Genomic DNA, 19,315 nt, shown 5'->3' with positions numbered 1-19,315 from the left:
AAAATATAATTGTCAACCATTATCATGAAGCCAGAGTAGCTCCTACATGCATTCAAAGATTAAAAAGAAAGAGCAAAAACAAGTTGTAATGGTCACAGGAAAAAAAAAAATCCTTTGGTAAAAAAAACTTAGCTCAACCACAAAAGACAAAAAACCCATAAAAAATCAAAAGCACTCCACGCTTCTTTCCTGTGTATCACACACAGGAGCAGCCCTTAAACACACTGCCGGGTAACCTGTTACCTTTAAAATGATCTCAAATGCAAAAGTACCAGTGAAGACATAGTCTGCGTAACCTAGCATCTGGAAGGCAAACAAAGAAGTGCAACTATTATTGCTCCAGCTGCTGTGGAGTATGTGAAGATCAAGGAAAATCCATTACCTTCAGCAGGATCTCAACAGTAAAGATGGCTGTGAAGGCATAGTCAAAGTAACCCAGTATCTGCAAGGCACAACATGTGGGAGTGAGAAAAGGCATTCAGACAAACTCTGACAGCTGCACACTTACGGGCAGAAACCCCCCATGCAGTCAGAGACCCATCCTCCCAGGAAAACCCCGCCATTCTGAAGGTAAGTGCAGAGCCACTGGTAAATGCCCACTTTGGTCAATTACCTCATTCCCAAAGAGCGTTCGAGAATCCTGACCTCCTTTAACCACTCACCCTGACTTGCTTCCCGGTCTTGTGTCTCGGACAGGCAGAGAGGCTCATTTCTTTTTTTTTTTTTTTTTTTTTTTGAGACAGAGTCTCGCTCTGTCGCCCAGGCTGGAGTGCAGTGGCCGGATCTCAGCTCACTGCAAGCTCCGCCTCCCGGGTTTACGCCATTCTCCTGCCTCAGCCTCCCAAGTAGCTGGGACTACAGGCACCCGCCACCTCGCCCGGCTAGTTTTTTGTATTTTTAGTAGAGACGGGGTTTCACCATGTTAGCCAGGATGGTCTCGATCTCCTGAGAGGCTCATTTCTAAGAGTGCTTTGTTAACAAGCTTTTCTCATCAGAGAGCACTACATCTACAAATGACTTGTGGCACCAGATAAATCAGAAGCTTATACGCATTTTGGATTTTTAACCGCGTTTCTGGCTGAATGAAGTATGTTGCCCTTCATCTGAGCATCAGATCAGTGGAGAAGCATAAATGAAGACGGCAGTGGCATCTGTCAGAGCCAGTGGTTTCCCCATGCTCCCTTGCATTCCAGCCTGTGTAATCAGGGTGTCAGCACCCTTCCCCGCCCATGCGCCGGGCTGGCTAAGTCTGCAAGGGATGGTTTTACAGACTGCCTTCCTCCCGCCCATTGTTCTGCATCTAACACTGCTCTCTCTAAACTGAGGTTTGTTTTTTTTTTTAAACCTTGCTGGGCCCACTCAAGTAACAGACTGACTTGGTCTTTGAATTTTCAGTCTAGGCAACTCTATCCACATTGGTGACAATACCATCTATTATCCCATCAACAGAGTCCTGCTAGCCCTTTCTGGGGTCCCTGCTTCTCCTTGGAGCCGTGGAGGCAAGTGGACCAGCAGCAAGAAGTCTGACCACCAAGAAAGCTGCTCACAGGGAGCTTCTGACCACAGCACCCTTATCTGCAAAGGCGAGTTGGTCTTGGCCACTGATCTTCATGACAACTATGATCTATGGCTTTGAAAGAACTGAAGAGAGCAGAGCTGGAAGGGACTGTGGAGACCACCGAGGCCTAATCCTTTAACAGATGTGGCTGCTGGGAGCAGGGAGTGAACACACGCATAGGCCACGCAGCCAGTCACAGGCACTGCTGAGCAAGGAGTAGGCCTGGGGTATGCCAGTGGAGAGCCAGAGGGGTGAGGTGTTGTAGGTAGAGGAGTCACCTGGGGGCTGTGTCACAATAAGGTGAGGACCTCTGCTTCAAGCCCAGTCTCTCTCTTCAGAGGGTATTCATTTTCCAAACGGTTTCTGGTTTTGGACTTATGAACTCCTGTGTAACACAGTTTCTTGGCCAGGCAATGGAAGGTATCTTCCCATGCACTACCAGGCCTCAGCCACCTTCTCCTTACTCCTTCCTAGGTCACAGTGGGAATATTAACGTGGAAAGCATCAAGTAGCTCAGAAAGACACTGCAGCCTATGAGTCTACGAGGCAGCCTGGCGCCCGGGCTGAAGTTGAGATTTAAGCTGGTTTTTTCCCTCACTCGGCTTGCATTCTCTCACTCTCTTCTTTAAAAGAAGAATTCGGCTAAGGTTAAAAAATATACAAACACTGCAGAATCTAAAAAGCAATACACATATACATATGTACATCTATTTAAGCAGAACGCTAACATTTTTGGGTAAGGCAGCAGGGAAATAAACTTATGGAGAAGCAATTATAATTAAAAATAAGACATGAAGCCCCTATGTAAATTAATCCCTTGGCAATGCGTATTTTAGACTAGCTCTTGGCCTACTTTGTCACCTAACACTGTTTTTTTCCCAAACACCGCCCTTGTGTCCTTTTTTTATGATGGGATGAAATGACACAGAGGTCTTTCTTCTACTGGGGCATCTATAGCAACAAAATCCTCTCTAACAAAAACCCTAATCTGTGGGGACAAATCAAGACAGGCCCAGTGCCTTCCTCTTTATATTGACACTGACACGCACCATGGGGAAAGTACTTTTTCTCTTCATATCAGAGTGCGTGTTTCATAAATCTGACAGGTTGGGCTTGCCAGGCTCCAGAAATGGGAAGCAACAGCATGAGGCTTGGTTGCCCCAACAGAATCCTGGGGGCACAGATGTGCTGGTGTGTCTTAATCCTAAACTCTCTAACAATCTGATGCTCAGAAAAAGACGCCCACCAGCAAGCCAGGGACACCTGAGGGCCTTGCACACTCGCCAGCCTCCCTCTGCTGGTTGGGTTTCTTGGTAATAATCTGAAATTGCACAATAATATCTAGGCCTGAGAGTCAACAGGCCGCCGTGTCTAGCTGTCTTGCCTTTGAATGGTCCTCAGTGCCAAGTAAGCTGCACAGCTAAGGTGGGGCTGCTGCGGCAAGAGCCAGTTTAGGTGCAAGTTTCCTTCCAACATAGACACAGTCGGTGGGCACCATCTCTAAGTTACAAAACTGACAACTAACAGAAAACCCTCGACTTGCTTGTATTTTTGTTTGTATGCTTTTTTGAGACAGAGTTTTGCTCTTGTCGCTGAGGCTGGAATGCAATGGCATGATCTCAGCTTACTGCAACCTCCGCCTCCCGGGTTCAAGCGATTGTCCTGCCTCAGCCCCATGCATAGCTGGGATTACAGGTGCACACCACCATGCCCAGCTAATTTTTGTATTTTCAGTGGAAATGGGGTTTCGCCATGTTGGTCAGGCTGGTCTTGAACTCCTGACCTCAAGTGATCTGCCCGTCTCGGCCTCCCAAAGTACTGTGATTACAGGTGTGAGCCACTGCTCCTGGTCCCTTGACTTGTTTTCTTAGTACAGTTGGTATCCGTAAGGGATTGGTTCCAGGACCCTCTCAGACCCCAAAATCTCAAGTCTCTGATACAAAAATGGTGTTGTGTTTGCATATGATCTATGCACATCCTCCTGTAGACCTTACATCATCTCTAGATTTCTCAAGATACTCAAGGTCATGTAAATGCCATGTAAATTATTTAGGAAATGACAAGAAAAAAATCTGCACAAATTCAGTACATTTTTCCCCCAAATATTTTGGTTTTTTTTCCTTTTTGAGACAGAGTCTCACTTACTCTGTTGCCTAGGTTGGAGTGCAGTGGTGTGATCTCAGCTCACTGCTGCAACCTCCGCCTCCCATGTTAAGCGATTCTCATACCTCAGCCTCCCAAGTAGCTGGGACTACAGGCGCGCACCACCACACCTGGCTAATTTTGGTATTTTTAGTAGAGATGGGGTTCCACCATGTTGACCAGGCTGGTCTCAAACTCCTGACCTCAAGCGATCCACCCACTTCGGCCTCCCAAAGTGCTGGGATTACAGGCGTGAGCCACCACGCCTGGCCACCCCCAAACATTTTCTATTGGTGGTTGGTTGAATCTATGGATGCCAAACCCATGGATACAGAGAGCTAACTGGATAGCCACCTCTGCCACGCCAAAATCTAGAGTTCTTTTTGTTTGTTTTTTTTTAGAGACAGGGTCTTGCTCTATTGCCCAGGGTGGAATGCAGTGGTGTGAACACAGCTGACTTCAGGCTCAGCCTCCTGTGCTCAGGCAATCCTCCCACCTCAGCCTCCCAAGTAGCTGGGACAGGCATGCGCCACCACGTGTGGCTAAGTTTTAAATTTTTATATAGATGGGGTCTCACTATGTTGCCTAGACTAATCTTGAACTCCTGGGCTCAAGTGATTCTACTGCCCTGGCCTCTCAAAATGCTGGGATTATAGGTATGAGCCACCACGCCCAGCCAATTAATAACTCTTTGCATATTCCTAATTCTACCAATGAAAAGTAACATTGTAAACAGCCAAGTTAACATGTAAGGGTCCGAGTGGCTCTGCCTGGTGCACTCTGCTTCATGGAGTTACTCAAACTTAATACTGGCTCCTGGGGCCAAGGTTAGCACTTCCTTTGGAGATACTTGTGAAATATATAACATAATCACATATTTTATAATAAATATTCCCAGAGAAGAAACTTTTTAACATTCATTATATATATATTTTTTTTTCTTTGAGACAAGGTCTCACTGTATCACTGAGGCTGGAGTGCAGTGGTGCAAACATGGCTTGCTGCAGCTTCGACCTCCTGGGCCCAAGCGATCCTCCTCCCTCAGCCTCCTGAGTAGCTGGGATGGCAGGTGTGTGCCACCACATTCAGCTAATTTCTTAATTTTTTGTACAGATGAGGTCTCACTACATTGCTCAGGCTAGTCTTGAACTCCTGTCCTTCAGTGATCCTTCCCCTCTATCTCCCAAAGCACTGGAATTACAGGTGTGAGCCAGTGCACCTGGCCTAACGTTCTTCTCCACTGAACACCTCAACTCGACATCCTATCATCTCCCTAACTTGTATTTCTCCTCAGTTGTGGAGCCTAGCAGCATCGTGTAGTTAAGTCTACACGACATAGGAATCTTGCCCCCAACCTTGAACGAGAGAGCCTGGGCATGTGGCATGCCTGGTTTGAATTCTGCTTCCTCCCTGCCGTGTGCGTCCATGGAGCATGAATCTCAAAACGGGTGAGTACAAACCTGAGCAGGGAGGGAAAGGAGGACCTAAATATTGGCAGTAGGGAGCAAAGAGGAGGAGAAGCAGGCTCCCTGAATTCACTGAGCATTCCTGCAGAGTATTTAAGATAAGGTTCGAAATTAATGATTCCATTCAGATGTATCCAGCTATAACACAAGCTCTCTGGCACTTACAAACTGGAAACAGCCAACGTCCCCAGCTGAAGGAAAGACCTACTCTAGCTGTCACCTTGAGGGGCCTCCACAGCTCCCATCTCCACAGTGGCCTCTGCCTGAGAGAGGCCAGGGCTATCCCAGAGCGAGCCCCACCCTGGGGACTTACTGTGTTCCGGAAGGAGTGGCTGCGGATGGGGTCCTCTGCGGCCAGAGCGGCGCTGCTCAGCATGATGAAGACGAGGATGAGGTTGGTGAAGACGTGGTGGTTGATGAGCTTGTGGCAGCCCACGCGGATCCTGCAGGGAAAAGCAGCTGCTTGGAAACAGTCCCAGAGAGGGTGGAACACACTGGGTCCTTAAGAGTGTGGGGCCAGTGCAGCAAGATGCCAGGCAGAGGGCAGCTGTCTGCTGTGCCCTCTCTCCGGCACACCTGAGCAACCTGTCTGTCAGCCCCACGAAGCCCACCAAAAGCAGCCCCCGTGGACCATGTGTGGTGTGTCAACTCTGTGCTGGGGGCGCCACACTGAGTCCTTGGAAGTGGGGCTTGTTGTCTTTCTCAAGATGGGGAAACTGAGGCTTAATCAGAGAATTCTAAAGTGACACTAGCAAGGCCAGGGGCAGAATTGATCCAGCTCTATATGACTGAAGTTTTTCCACTATGACAAGAAGCTCATCTGTTTATCTTCCCTGACGGAGAGAAGAAACTGAGGCCAGGTCTGCCCTCGACAGTTCACACAGAATGAGATGAATCCTGGGCTTGTCCTGCAGGTGCAAGTTCATACTATTTATAGGGGCCTGCAGTAACTGAGGCTTCAGGACATCTCTGGCCGTCTGCAGATTTTGTAATATATGTTACCATTATTTTTTTAAATTTTGGAGTGGACCCACAAGCAGTCCTCAGAAGGTGAAGGTTGCAGCATCATTTGCTAACATGCAAGGATCTCATGGCCCAGCATGAGAGTTCTCACCAAGTCCTGTGGTCTCATGAAGCAAAGGAGGGCAGCTCATGCCCGACACCTGGGCTCAAACGACGGCTCTCTGGGCCATCAGAACCTCGCTGCCGTCCCCAATGTGCCCTGCACCTGTTAGCAACTGGCTATCCTTACCCTCAATGTTTGACTTTAGAATTTAAACATATATACACACACACATATGTGTGTGTATATACATATATGCATATGTATATACATATTCGTGTATACATAAAACATGTATGTTTAAATTGTAAAGTATATGTATGTGTGTATACATATATATGTTTGTATATATTTAAATTCTAAAGTATATATGTGTGTGTATGTATACAAACCTATCTGTAGTCTGTAAGAGGCTTATAAGCCTACAGATAGGTTTTCCTTTGAAAATATTTTTCCACTTTCAAAACTGGAGTCAACCTTATGTGAAGGTGACCCCTCACTTTAAGTCCTGCCTTTTGGATCTACTTAATGCTGGGCGTATCCCCCAGAGGACCTGAAGGTGGTTAGCAGTTGAGTCTGGGGAAGAACTTCCAAGCTAGTGAGGGCAGGAGTGCTTTGCGGCTTTGGGTGAAAATAAGTCCATTCCCTCAACATATATATATATATATATATATATATATATATATATATATATATATATATATATATATGTGTGTGTGTGTGTGTGTGTGTGTGTGTGTATATATGTATGTGTGTGTACACACACACACAGGGCTGTAGGTGTCAGCAATATCAGTTTAATAACCTTTCTTTTTTAAAGGACACCCAAATAGTGGTGAGCTGTAAAAGCTACCATCATATCTTCATATCTCTGAGGATGCCAGCAGGCCTTGCTTCCCACCTGTGTCTCCCTACGGCCAAGGAATGATACAGAGTTGTTCTCTGACAGCCAGGAACTACTTCTGCAATTCTAGAAACCTTTCCAGGAGCCATTTATCTCCCCTAGCATTCCACTCAGTCCCAGATGATTTAAAACCTAGAAACTAGCTAGTAAATAAACGTCTTCCTCTTATAGTACTTGTGAGTCATTGCCCTGTTCCTTGTGAGCACCTTATCATTTTAACATGAGAAATGCTATTTTAAGTAGGCTATCATAGAGCTGAACTGAATACTTACAACCTATAAAATATCACTGTGCAATATGACTTTATGATGATAAAACTCAACTGGGAAAACTGATCAACGAAGTGGGGGATCTATGAGGATGAGGATGCTATGCAGACCTTGGTCACAAAAATTCTCATCCCACAAGGCATCCTAACAGAAGATCCACTCGTTAGGAAACATTGCCATGGCTGGCCGAAGCATGGAACACCAGAGCAGTGGGCTCCAATTGGAATATGCTGGGGTGGACAAGGCTTTCCCCGTTGCTGTCCCCACGCAGGGGTGAAGGCAGGGAGGAGAATCTAGAATGGAGCTCCTCCCAGGACCTGGTCACACCCTTGCGGGAAGGAGGCAGCTAGGAAGAGATGAGCTGAGAGCAAGAGCCACAGTGGAGGAGAGAGGGGTTGGAGGGGACTTGGGTGAGGGCGCCAGGGACACTCAGGTTCAGAAAGGGCTGTGAACCACTTCCCCTCACCCCCACCCGAGCCACCCTCAAGCAACCTGTAGGGTCACTGGCAAGAGGCAGCCGTGAGAGACTAGAAGGGGAGTATTTACGGGTTGGTCTTGCTAAGAATGAAGAAAGCGCTCCCTTCAGGGATGGGGGCAATTTTTTCCTTCATGTTCAACTCCGAGATCCTTCGAGGACGGGGTCCGGCAGGAACCTCAGGTTCATCCTCCTCCTCTTCCTCTTCCTCTTCCCCTACTTTAAATGAAATACTTTTTTTATAGGCATGAAATAAAGACTACATATGGGTTTGAATTATTCTTAATTTCACATGCAAATTTGGCTTAAACTTTAACAACATCTACCTGCTTACATGAATTGAAACCCTCCTGCTCCTTCAGAATGTGGACTGAGTGTGTGTTGCAGGGGTGAGGGTTGCTGAGAAGTGTCCCCATCTGGTGAGCGTGTTTAGTTTGTGGGAATGATGAGATTCCCACCAGGATAAGATCTGACCACAGATGAAAGGTGGCGGTGCTGGGATTCTCACTGCCAACCTCCCAGCATCTGGCTGTTTCCCCAGTAACCTCCTGGTTCACCCTGGCCTGAGAAACTGTGTGGGACTTTCAGTCTCAATCAGCAACTAGGCTCTCAACTCCACAGTCCCACCCATATCAGCCAATAAAGGTGCCAGTCAAATGTAAAAGTGTCAGGTGAGCACTAACACCGGTGGGTCTCCTGGACCAGTCTCCCAAAAGAAGTTGGAACTGCCCTGATCCCCCTGCACTTTCCCTCCCCATCACCTGGAATTTGGGTGACACATGCTGCCTGTGACCATGGGAAAAAGGGGAGCTAACTGGTTCCACGGCCTTGGTGGCCTCAGCGGCTCAGGTACACGCTGCTGGGCTGGCTGGCCGCAGACTCAGCAGGTCACAGAGCAGTAGCAAAGCCACACAGCAAAGCCAGCGCCTCCGGCCTCTGCCACCATACCTGGCACATCGCAAGGTGGGTAGGGGTCCTTGTCTTCATCCTCTTCTCTATAGTCATCGATTGTGACCTAGGATGACAGAGACTTCTTAGGAGGAGGGGAGACTAACTAAAATGCACTCAGAGAGGAGAAGTCACCCTGGCCGTCCAGCATAGGGCATGGATTCCTCCCCAAAGTTGCGTCTGTATGTGGGTGTGCAGGGACAGACGCGTGTCCCCAGATGGTGATTCTGCTTCAGAGAGAAGTCCTAAGGGCAGGTGAGGAGAAGGCTGGTTAAGCCCTGACCCAGTCGTAGTTAGCCAGCATCATCCAGGGCTCTGTCCTTGCCCTGTGCCAGCGGTCACTCATACCACGTGATAACGCATCTCACACTCCTGTCTTCCTGCCAGACTGTGAGCCCCATGAAGGCAGGGACCTGTCTTCTTCATTCCTGAATCCCCAGTGTCTGACACACGATAGCCACTAGGTAAGCATCGATGAACAAAGAAAGAACAACACAACCAGGGCTGTCATAAATGGGATTAAGTTTGACAGTGTAGCCCTGAAGCCACCCGACCCTGGGATTACCTCAGGAAATAGACCTCTATTAAAAACGAAGCTGCTAATGTGATCCTGGTCAGATTGCACAATTCCAATAAAGAAACAAAAGTGGTCAAACTAGTCAAATCTTCATCATATTGGTTTTCTGGTGAAATATCAGTGAACACAGCTAACTGCCTAAATTCAACCAGAACCCCCTGGGAAGCCAGGGTCTATATGGTGTGCTATATTCTTCACACCAAAATATTACAAGAATGATACACAAGACACTCCCACAGTGTAAATGGTACATGTATGGAGATACCAATAGAATCACTTTGAAACAAAAAGGGGAGAAGTATCTTAGAACACATACCTTGTTGTCACTGTTGGCCATCTGGTTGACTTCTGGTTTGTTGTTCTTTTTATTTTCTAGGCTCTCTTTTCTAAAGAGAAGAGAAAAGAGCACAAGAAACCAAATAACCATGTTACTCTGTATAAAAATGCTAATCAGGATTCTGAATCAACAATGGTCCAATGAAGGACAGAATTTAATTAGAAACAACACTAACCACAAGAGCCTAGCACAATCCAAACTCAGAGCTTCCTGGTAATCTCAATGCGATGGATTCATTACACAGATCATCTTATTAAAATTCTCATCTGAGAGCTAATCAGCATTGAATGCATCGTTTATTTTATGACGCCAAAATTAACTGCAGTGATTCTTTAAGCATGGGGACATGTGACTCCCACTCTCAACTCCAAGGGATGAGAGCCAAGAGCCTGGCTTCTGCCCAAGATTCTATCCATTTTGGTCTGCAGTGCATGGTCAACCATGATCTACAAAGCAGGAACCTGGGGGGCTGCAGCTGCCGTGATGCGGGGGTGAGCCTGGCAGGCTGCACTTGTAGGAGGGCTCCCCACGCAGCCCCTAGACAAACACGTCAGGGGAAAATGGGGTTACCTGGCAATCTTTTTCCTCTCCTTTTCTTCTGCTTCTTCTTTCTGAGCAGTGTTCAAACTTTCAGCATCAGCCAAATTGTCTACAGCGATGGCCAAGAAGACATTCAGTAGAATATCTAGTTTGAACTTTTTAAGGGCTCAACACACTACTAAATGCAACTACATGTGGCCAACAATGGCAACGTCACACCCCTCTGCATCCTGGGAGGCTGGTAGCAAGTGACTGTCCCAAGTGTTATACTCACACAGCAAAACTAGAGTACCAGAGCCCTGCTTTCCAAACAAAACGAAACAACAACAAAAATAAACATAAAAACCTGTAAAAGGACAGTCTATAGAAGTAAAATTAAGATTCACTAAAATCCATGAAAACCCACTAATTTCAACATTCCTCTGTGTGTGTGTGTCCAAACATCTATGTATCTATAGCTATGTTATACATTATATACAACAATCTATAATATAAACATGGTATAATTAAAAAGTAGTTTGTTTGTTTGTTTGTTTTTTTAACACATACTACAACTACAACATATATCTTCAGGGGAGTGCTTTCCAAAATAGACCACTTCAAAGGTTGCAAGTTATTCAAATGAGGATCCCCTTGCACAAGATAGTATGAGAATTTCTCCTTTGAAATAACCTTCAGAGTCTACAGATAACTCATTCATTCCTTCATTCCACAAACACTGACTGACTATAATGTGCCTGACTTACTGCCACCTGGTGCTAGACTATCGTGAACAGTCTCACTGCAGCTCGATCTTTGATCACTGTACCTGAACTTGATTTTTGCCCTCTCCAGTCCAGGACAAATTGCTTCCTGAGGCTCATTGCAGTTCCAGTTAAAAAACACAATAAAAGGTTAGGTGACTAAACAAATTATCATGTTTTTTCGCTCTTACTGTAATTGTTTTATACATGACTTTCTTGAATGTTTTTTTGTTTGTTTGTTTGTTTGTTTGGAGACGGAGTCTCTGTCGCCCAGGCTGGAGTGCAGTGGCCGGATCTCAGCTCACTGCAAGCTCCGCCTCCCGGGTTTACGCCATTCTCCTGCCTCAGCCTCCCGAGTAGCTGGGACTACAGGCGCCCGCCACCTCGCCCGGCTAGTTTTTTTGTATTTTTTAGTAGAGACGGGGTTTCACCGTGCTAGCTGGGATGGTCGAATGATTTTGTTTTTAACAAGTATTCTGAACAAGACTCCTAAATCAGAAGATGCCTGTTTCTTACCCATTAGCAGTGAAGCATGTTTTTGAGAAGCACAGGGATGAGAGGGCAGTAAGTGAGAATGTCCCCTTCTGTGACAAATGCTTCTCTCTGCCTGATGCCCAGCCATCTGTAGGCAAAACCGCAGGAGCCCAGAGACCCCAAGACAGGAGCAGCACAGCACTGTCCCATACGTCCTGTGCAATCTGTTACCTTGGATGGGTTGTTGAACACGTAAACCAACGTAACCTAACAAGGAACAGATGATGAGATCTCTGTGAGGGAATAGCATGCCTGACTAATCTATTCAAGGCTTTAAAGAGGAGAGAAACATAAGTGAATTACATTAAGACTCAAAAAGCCTTTGACGTGCTGGCCTATTTTTTAACTGGAGCTGCAATGAGCCTCAGGAAGCAATTTGTCCTGGGCTGAAGATGGCCTGGTAACATGAGCGTTCCTCTGCTAGGCCTGGGGTAACGGTAACTCAGACAGGGGCTAGTGATGAGACTAGCTGCAGTGAGTATTCCCTCCATGGTCTCAGTGAAGAAACAATAATCTCTCTAGTCTTGCAATGACACTCAACTCCTTTGGGTAGTGGAAAGCAAATCCAGAGTGATGAGCCACAGTAAGATCTTACAAGCTTGTAACAAACAACTTCCCAGAGAAAAATCCATCATCTGCATTGAGAGGTATTACTCAGACCCTCCTAAAGAGTGGCACGCTCTGGAATTCATCCAAAAAGATCTATCAAGCACCTCTAATGTGCCAGGCACTGTTGTGGGTGCTGAGGGCACGGGAAGAAACACCGTACACTGGAATGTCTACTCTAGTTGGGGAAGACAGAGCATAAGCAGCTCCCTAAGCCCCTCTGATATAGTCACACGTGCTATAAAGAAAACAACATGCAACCATAGACAACCACCAGGGACTATTTCTCCGCAGATTTAAGTCCAGGAAGTTGTTGTGGCCTAAAGAGTCAACCATGAGGACAGCAGAAAAAGAAAAGAATGACCATTCATTTACCAAGGGCCAACTATGTGCAAGATCCTGTACTCTACTGAGATATGTGAATACAAGAAAGATTCCTGACTCAAGAAGTTTATCCATCTAGTTAGGGAGATGGAGGAATGCTCGCTCAAAATTCCAATAGACAGGCTGGGCACAGTGGCTCTGTAATCCCAGCACTTTGGGAGGCCAAGGCGGGTGGATCACCTGAGGTCAGGAGTTTCAGACTGGCCTGGTTAACATGGAGAAACCCCATCTCCATTAACAAAACAAAAATTAGCTGGGCATGGTGGTGCACACAGGTAATCCCATCTACTCAGGAGCCTGAGGCAGGAGAATCACTTGAACCCAGGAGGTAGAGGTTGCAGTGAGCTGAGATCACACCACTGCACTCCAGCCTGGGTGATAGAGTGAGACTCCTTCTAAAAAAATAATAAATAAATAAAAATCCAGTAGACAGAAGAACCTACAGGCAGTAAGAGATGTGGATAAAATCTGAGGGGGAGCTCAGAGGTAGAAGAAACTTCTCTGGGTGGGAGACAGGGCAGGAGTGGCTCTGGTGGAGGGGGCCTTAGAGCTGAGTCAAGGGACTAGAAGGATGTATATGTGTTACGATGGGGTTTTCATAAAATACCTTATAGCACAAAGCATTGTCCTTGTAGAAAAGCGGGCAGGTTTGCACTGAGGTTACCACACTGAAGAAAATTTATCAGTGAGCCAGACAAGATAAAGGAGGAAACACCTACAGAGATCTGGGCCCCCTTAGAAGAAGAATCCAGATTAGGACCTTTTAAAATGGAAGGGTGAAGACCCAGGTGTAGTATCTTGTGTGTATGTCGTTCATGCATCAAACATTCATTAAAGGCCTCTGTGTACCAGGTCTGGTGCTCGGCATGGAGGACCTGGAGATAAAACATCGAGAACCAAAGGCTGCAGGATCAGGAAGGGTCTGAATGAGGTAAATACAGATCCAAGGGCCAATTCCAGGTCTAGAATTAGAGAGTGCCTCTTGACAGGGAAAACGAGTAACGTAAGGCAGACAGAAGTTACGCAGCATGATTTAGCAGCTAGCCAATGGACACTTGATCCCCAAAGATGGACAGATCAGCAAAGTGAAATTAGCCCAGGGAGCATAGATCAGTACACGAAGATGGCTCCCATCAGTCACGAAGGGTCTTAGGAAGTGACAGATGGATGCCTAAGCTCCCGATAATTATAACATAAAGAACCACCTGGCCTTGTGCTCAGCCATCCCTCGGGACCTGTACAGGAGACATGATGCCAAACTGAGTGACCTCTGGGACCAGCACATGTGCTATTTCACGGTCCTTCCCTGGGCTTGCTTATCTTAGCCAGAATGCATCCCTCAAAGCCTCTCTGGAATTCTGCTTACAGGATGCTGTCCCCCAGCAGCATGGAAGAAAAGCAGATATTGAGCTAATAAGGTAAAGGCATTCACCTCCCTGCCACAACTACTACCACCACCATCACCACAGAGAAATCCAGAGGAAGAAAAACAAAACCAGATAACGACGGCAACAACAAAGCCTGGTCAGCTTGAAGGATACAGTTACCACAAATGAAGAGGATGATGAAGTAGATGCAGACGATCATTCCTGAAGAGGACGGGCCCCCGTAAGCCATGATGCCATCGTACATCACAGCGTTCCAGTCTTCGCCTGTCAGGATCTGAGAAGGCAAACGGGTATCAGCCAGCAGGTGGATTCACAAATGGCAGTCGCTCTCCAGAGCCCCTCGGTGGCTGCCTAGATCTGGTTTAAGCTGCCTTTCACAGTCCAGTTTGCACTGAACAAATCCATCTGTTATCCCATGGAATTTCTAAAACATTGTTTTTTAACTACACAAATAGATAAGTTAATTCTTGGAGTGAAAAAAAAAAAAACCTTATACTTAAGACTTATGTTTTGTTTGTCTGTTTGTTTTTGAGATGGAGTCTTGCTCTATCACCAGGATGGAGTGCAGTGACTTGATCTCGGCTCACTGCAACCTCCACCTCCCCGTTTCAAGTGACTCTCCTGCCGCAGCCTTTCAAGTAGCTGGGATCACAGGCGACCACCACCACACTTGGCTAATTTTTATATGTTTAGTAGAGACAGTGTTACACCATGTTGGCCAGGCTGGTCTCGAACTCCTGACCTCAAGTGTTCTGCCCACCTTGGCCTCCCAAAGTGCTGGGATTACAGGTGTGAGCCACTGCACCCAGCCAAGACTCATGTGCTTTTTCATTACACCCCAGCGCAGTTTTGGTCCCTTCTCCAGAAAGCATGCTCTTTCTGTGTCTCTCTGGAACCTTCGACTACGGATTTAAAAACGTTTACAAACAAAGAAAACAAGCACTAGGTGTCTTCTCTGAGTTTTCAGACATAACGCGTTTCATGCTATGCAAAGTTTTCTGCAACTGGCTTGTTTTTTCATTCAACAACATACTCTGGAGACCCTCTGTGTCAGAAGGTGCACCTCGTTCTTTTAACGGCTACATAGCATTCCACATAGTCCATCAACTGTGGAAATGGATAATTATACCTATGAAATTACAGAAGCAGGAAATTCTAAATGTCTCATGTAAATTTACAAAACTACCTTAAGAGTAGATATCACCAATGACCTGAAATTTAATCTTCTCTGCTGATCGTACTCGATAATTCAATCCATGATGAAATAGAATCAGATGAACAAGAACAGTAATGAAAAAAAAAAATGCTCTCTTCCAACGACAGACAGAGCTCCTTTATCTTCAATCTGAACTATATGTTTTTAAAATTTAAACTGTTATGGATCACAACCAAACAAAAATGGGCAAATGATTTGAAAAGATAAAGTAATTCACAGAAAAGGCACTACTGATGGCTCTGAGTCATATGAAAACATGTTCAACTTCACTCCTGATAAGAGGAGTATCTGTTAAAAGTACAATGAAACGCCATTTTCACCTATCTGATGGGCATCCCAAAGCATGCTCTCCACTGAGGGGAGAGGCAGTGAGGCAATGGGCAGTGTGAAGAGAATGAGCTAATACAACCATAAGGAGAGCACTTGGGCAAGGGTTTCAATATTTAAAATGGACACACCCTCTAAAGCAGCAATTCCATTTCTGGGAGTTTGTCCCACAGATCTACAGCCAACACATGTGCCCTCTGACGCGTGTTCAGGATCACCTACCGGAGCCCTGTTTATGTGGGCCAAGACCGGACAGAACTAAATGCTTGTCAGCAAGGGACTGGTCACATGAACAATGGCACATCTGTACCACTGCATGGATACAGCATTTCGAAGGAGGGGCAGCCTTTTATGGACCAAGCAGGAAGGCTCTTGAGGACACTTGAAGAGATAAAAGCAAGATGCAAAACAGCACGTCGAGTGAGCTCCTGTCTGTGGAAAGTCACCTATAGGTAGCTTAACTGAGTTGTAGCTATCAGAAAATGTAGATCTAAGAATTCACAAGAAACTGTTTAATGGTGGTTGCTTCCTAGAAGAGGAAATTTGTGGCTGGCTGGGAGAATTATTATTCATTTGTAACATTAGAATTTTGTGCCATATGCATGCATTACCAAAAAAAAAAAAAAAAAAAAAAAAAGACAACAGTTTCTCTGAAAGAAAAAATTTTTTAAAAAAGAATGGCTGATTAGCAGCCAAAATTTAAGTATAATTCAAACAACAAAACTATGGCTTACAGTAGATTATATATGTCTCAAAATGACCAGGTGGGAAAGAATTGTCCAGATCATTCCCTTTGGTCTCTGGATTTCTTCAGAAATGGGTAAGTGACTCATCCACGGCAGAGAGCTGGGCATGGAAAGGGCCACCACAGGACCCAGCTGTCTGCTGCCTTTCCTCTCTGGCAGGGCTCTGCAGCTCTCATCACACGGGAAAAGCAATAAGGACAGGTGGATCTTTTAAACTTATCCATCAGACCCTGTCCAAGGAGGAGGGTTCTGAGCACCTCAGCTTAGAATCAGGGGAGCGTGTGCTGCTGCTCTGAGCGGCAGAGCCATCGGTGCCTCTCTGCAACCACCGTTTCCTTCTCACCACTGCCTGCAGAGGCCTCACAGGACAGGCACCCTCAGAATCTGTGTGTCCTCACTGCGTACCAGGAGGAGGACAGAAGGGCCAATGGCTGTCACAGTTCCTACCACTCTGATTCCTCCAACTACACACCAAAGCATAGAGGCATGAGAATTCGCTTCTTGTGTAAATCTATTATAACTAGGATTATAAACCGGCCTGCCAACAAAAAGTAGCAAAGAAAAAAAGAATTTTAGAGTCTATTTCAAAGAAACCTCACAAAATCAATCAAAAAGTTTTCTGAGAAGAGCTTGAGTGTGAAAAACATTTTTAAAAATTATTTTATAATGTAGCTAGAAGTTTTTAAAAAATTACATCACGTAACATAGATAGCTGGAGGATGATGCAGAACAAATAACTTAAATGACACAAAATTTACCAGGCTATCATTAGGGCAGATATGAAAAAAATGGAGTCCTTTTGTCTTCCTGAGTGTGAGCAGACAAGAAGGCAGAGGAGTTTTAGCTGCTGCTCACAAAGCTTTTCGGGGAATGGAGGGAGGACTCACCTGGAACACTGTGAGAAGTGCTTGAGGGAAATTGTCAAAGGTGCTCCGCTTGGTTTGCGTTTCATCAAAATTAAACTTGCCGCCAAACAGCTGCATCCCAAGCAAGGAAAAGATGATAATGAAGAGAAAAAGCAGAAGCAACAGCGAAGCGATGGACTTCATGGAGTTTAACAAGGATGCCACTAAGTTGCTCAGAGAAGTCCAGTGCCTATAAGTCAAGATGAGGGTGTGAGCTCAGAACACCCATGTGGGACAGAGCAGAACATCACCTGCCCGGGGACGTGATGGTCGCCGCCTCTTGTTCATAAAACATTTGCAGTGGGACCCACATTTCCTTACCTGGTCACTTTGAAGATTCTTAAGAGGCGCACACACCGAAACACAGAGATCCCCAGGGGAGACATGATTTCCAGTTCCACCAAGATCGTCTCAGTGATTCCACCACACACCACGAAGCAATCAAACCGGTTGAAAAGAGAGACGAAATATGCTTGGAGGCCCAAGCTGTACATTTTTACCAGCATCTCGCAGGTGAACAGAGCCAAGAGGACTTTGTTGGCAATATCTGGAAAGACAAAGGGGCACCTAACTTCAGGGTCTCCCGTAAGACACTCAGACGGCTCCTGACCCTCACACCTCCCTCCCTAACAGACCCCACAGGAAATAAGCCAATACCTTGTCTCTCTCTTCACTACCTCACCCAGGACAGAAACGTGGCCTTTGCGTGGACAGTCTGTCCACCAGGCTTTGGTCCTGCTTCTGCTACTAGCTAGGTATGTGACTCCGGAGAAGTTACTGGATTTCTCCAGGTCTCAGTGTCACTGATGACAAAATGGGAAGGGGCAGCTCATCACATAATCCTTGACACCTTCCAGCCCTAAAAGCCTACGATTCTGCATTGACACCATCAGGTTATACATATTTTTTCATTCAATCACACAAAAAAGACCTGTCTGAATTTGTTTATGGCATGACGATATCAGAAGCAGTCACCTATCAATGTCATTTCCAACAGCTGAAAATACCACCAAGCAGGCTGGAGAGGTGGAGGGAAACAGGTTTGACTGGATGAAAGGAAGGACTTTTCAAAGGCTCAAAACTGTCAAACCCAGAATGGGCTGTCTCTGGGGATGAGTGTCCCACACTCCACTGCTGGAGCATTCAAAGCAGGGGAACCAAAACCATCTGCCACAAGTACTACAGGGGAAAATGAAGCTTCCCCGATGAGCACAGGGCGAAGGGGTTATGAGGTCCCTTCCAGCTCCGAGAATCCTCGGTCCTAGGTTGGCTCAGGGTTAGGACAATTAGATGCTCAGCATTAAGCGGCTCCAAGGTGCTTCACTACGCGGCACAGACGGCACCCTCGCTCCGGTAGTTGCTGTGTCTGGATGGTTCTACCAAGTTTGTCCTCACTAGAAACGTTCTGATACTTCATCGTGCAGCGATCAGATAAGACCAAATGGCAGTTGGACAGCCACAGAAATCTCTAGTTTAGAACAAAAAAGGAATGGCCTCTGCTTGTACCTTGAATCTGTGTCAACCAATCCGGTTGATTGTAGTGCTCGGAGGAAATGGTTAAGGTGTTCAGAAACACCAGGACGATAACCAGCCAGTAAAACGTGACAGACTTCACGGCGGCCCTACATCTTCTGCGATTGAATCGGTTCCAGCGACGCCAGCGTCGGCTGAAAGACAAGCAAACATTACTCCCTAGATGACAGATACAGCATCTGAGTAGCCAATAAATAGGATTGAGAGATAATTTGGCTTTCACTCTGGAGGTCCAGATTGGGGTGGGAGTGCAGGAAGTAAAGATGAGCACAAATGGCACAGAAATTAACAGACCTCATAATAAAAAGTATGTTGGTCTTAAAATGCGACTTTTAAAAGTATTACATTGACTTGATCATGCTATCAGTTTCCTTCCTTATGGCTTACAGATAACTCCAGAATCTGTCATATGCAGCCCTTAAGTGGGTTAGAAAATCTAAATATTCATAGATTCATGTGCAGATGCAAAACTATACTTGCACACATATGCAGTTCCTATATCCACCATATGGGATGTGGATCTGCTCATGCCATCAGTGCAGAGAGCCACTTCGCTTATTATACACATCTCTTGCAGCATCTCAATCACCATACAGAATTTACCAGGCAGCAAAGTGCTACAAAGCTAGTTTTTTTTTTTTTTTTTTTTTTTAA

General features: G+C 45.9%; 1 protein-coding gene across 21 annotated transcripts in view; it reads right to left on the bottom strand.

The window, feature by feature from the left end:
- The window catches only part of LOC105480573 (calcium voltage-gated channel subunit alpha1 D), a 327,130-nt gene that overhangs the window by 71,972 nt on the left and 235,843 nt on the right, over positions 1-19,315 (bottom strand). For 20 of the 21 annotated variants that reach the window (XM_011739659.2, XM_011739661.2, XM_011739655.2 and 17 more), the window contains 10 exons: positions 18,635-18,795; positions 17,450-17,675; positions 17,111-17,318; positions 14,088-14,208; positions 10,310-10,424; positions 9,719-9,788; positions 8,826-8,892; positions 7,949-8,096; positions 5,480-5,609; positions 383-442 (listed from right to left, as the gene is read on the bottom strand). In XM_011739659.2, coding sequence (XP_011737961.1) covers positions 383-442; positions 5,480-5,609; positions 7,949-8,096; positions 8,826-8,892; positions 9,719-9,788; positions 10,310-10,424; positions 14,088-14,208; positions 17,111-17,318; positions 17,450-17,675; positions 18,635-18,795 — 1,306 coding nt within the window. The remainder of the gene's footprint in view (positions 1-382; positions 443-5,479; positions 5,610-7,948; positions 8,097-8,825; positions 8,893-9,718; positions 9,789-10,309; positions 10,425-14,087; positions 14,209-17,110; positions 17,319-17,449; positions 17,676-18,634; positions 18,796-19,315) is intronic. The other variant, XM_011739650.2, reaches the window with a different exon arrangement.

This window comes from Macaca nemestrina, chromosome 2 (assembly GCF_043159975.1).
Source record: "Macaca nemestrina isolate mMacNem1 chromosome 2, mMacNem.hap1, whole genome shotgun sequence".
Classification (NCBI taxonomy): Eukaryota; Metazoa; Chordata; class Mammalia; order Primates; family Cercopithecidae; genus Macaca; species Macaca nemestrina.
The sequence above is the reverse complement of the archived record's forward strand: the minus strand, read 5'-3'. Positions and strand labels throughout refer to the sequence as shown.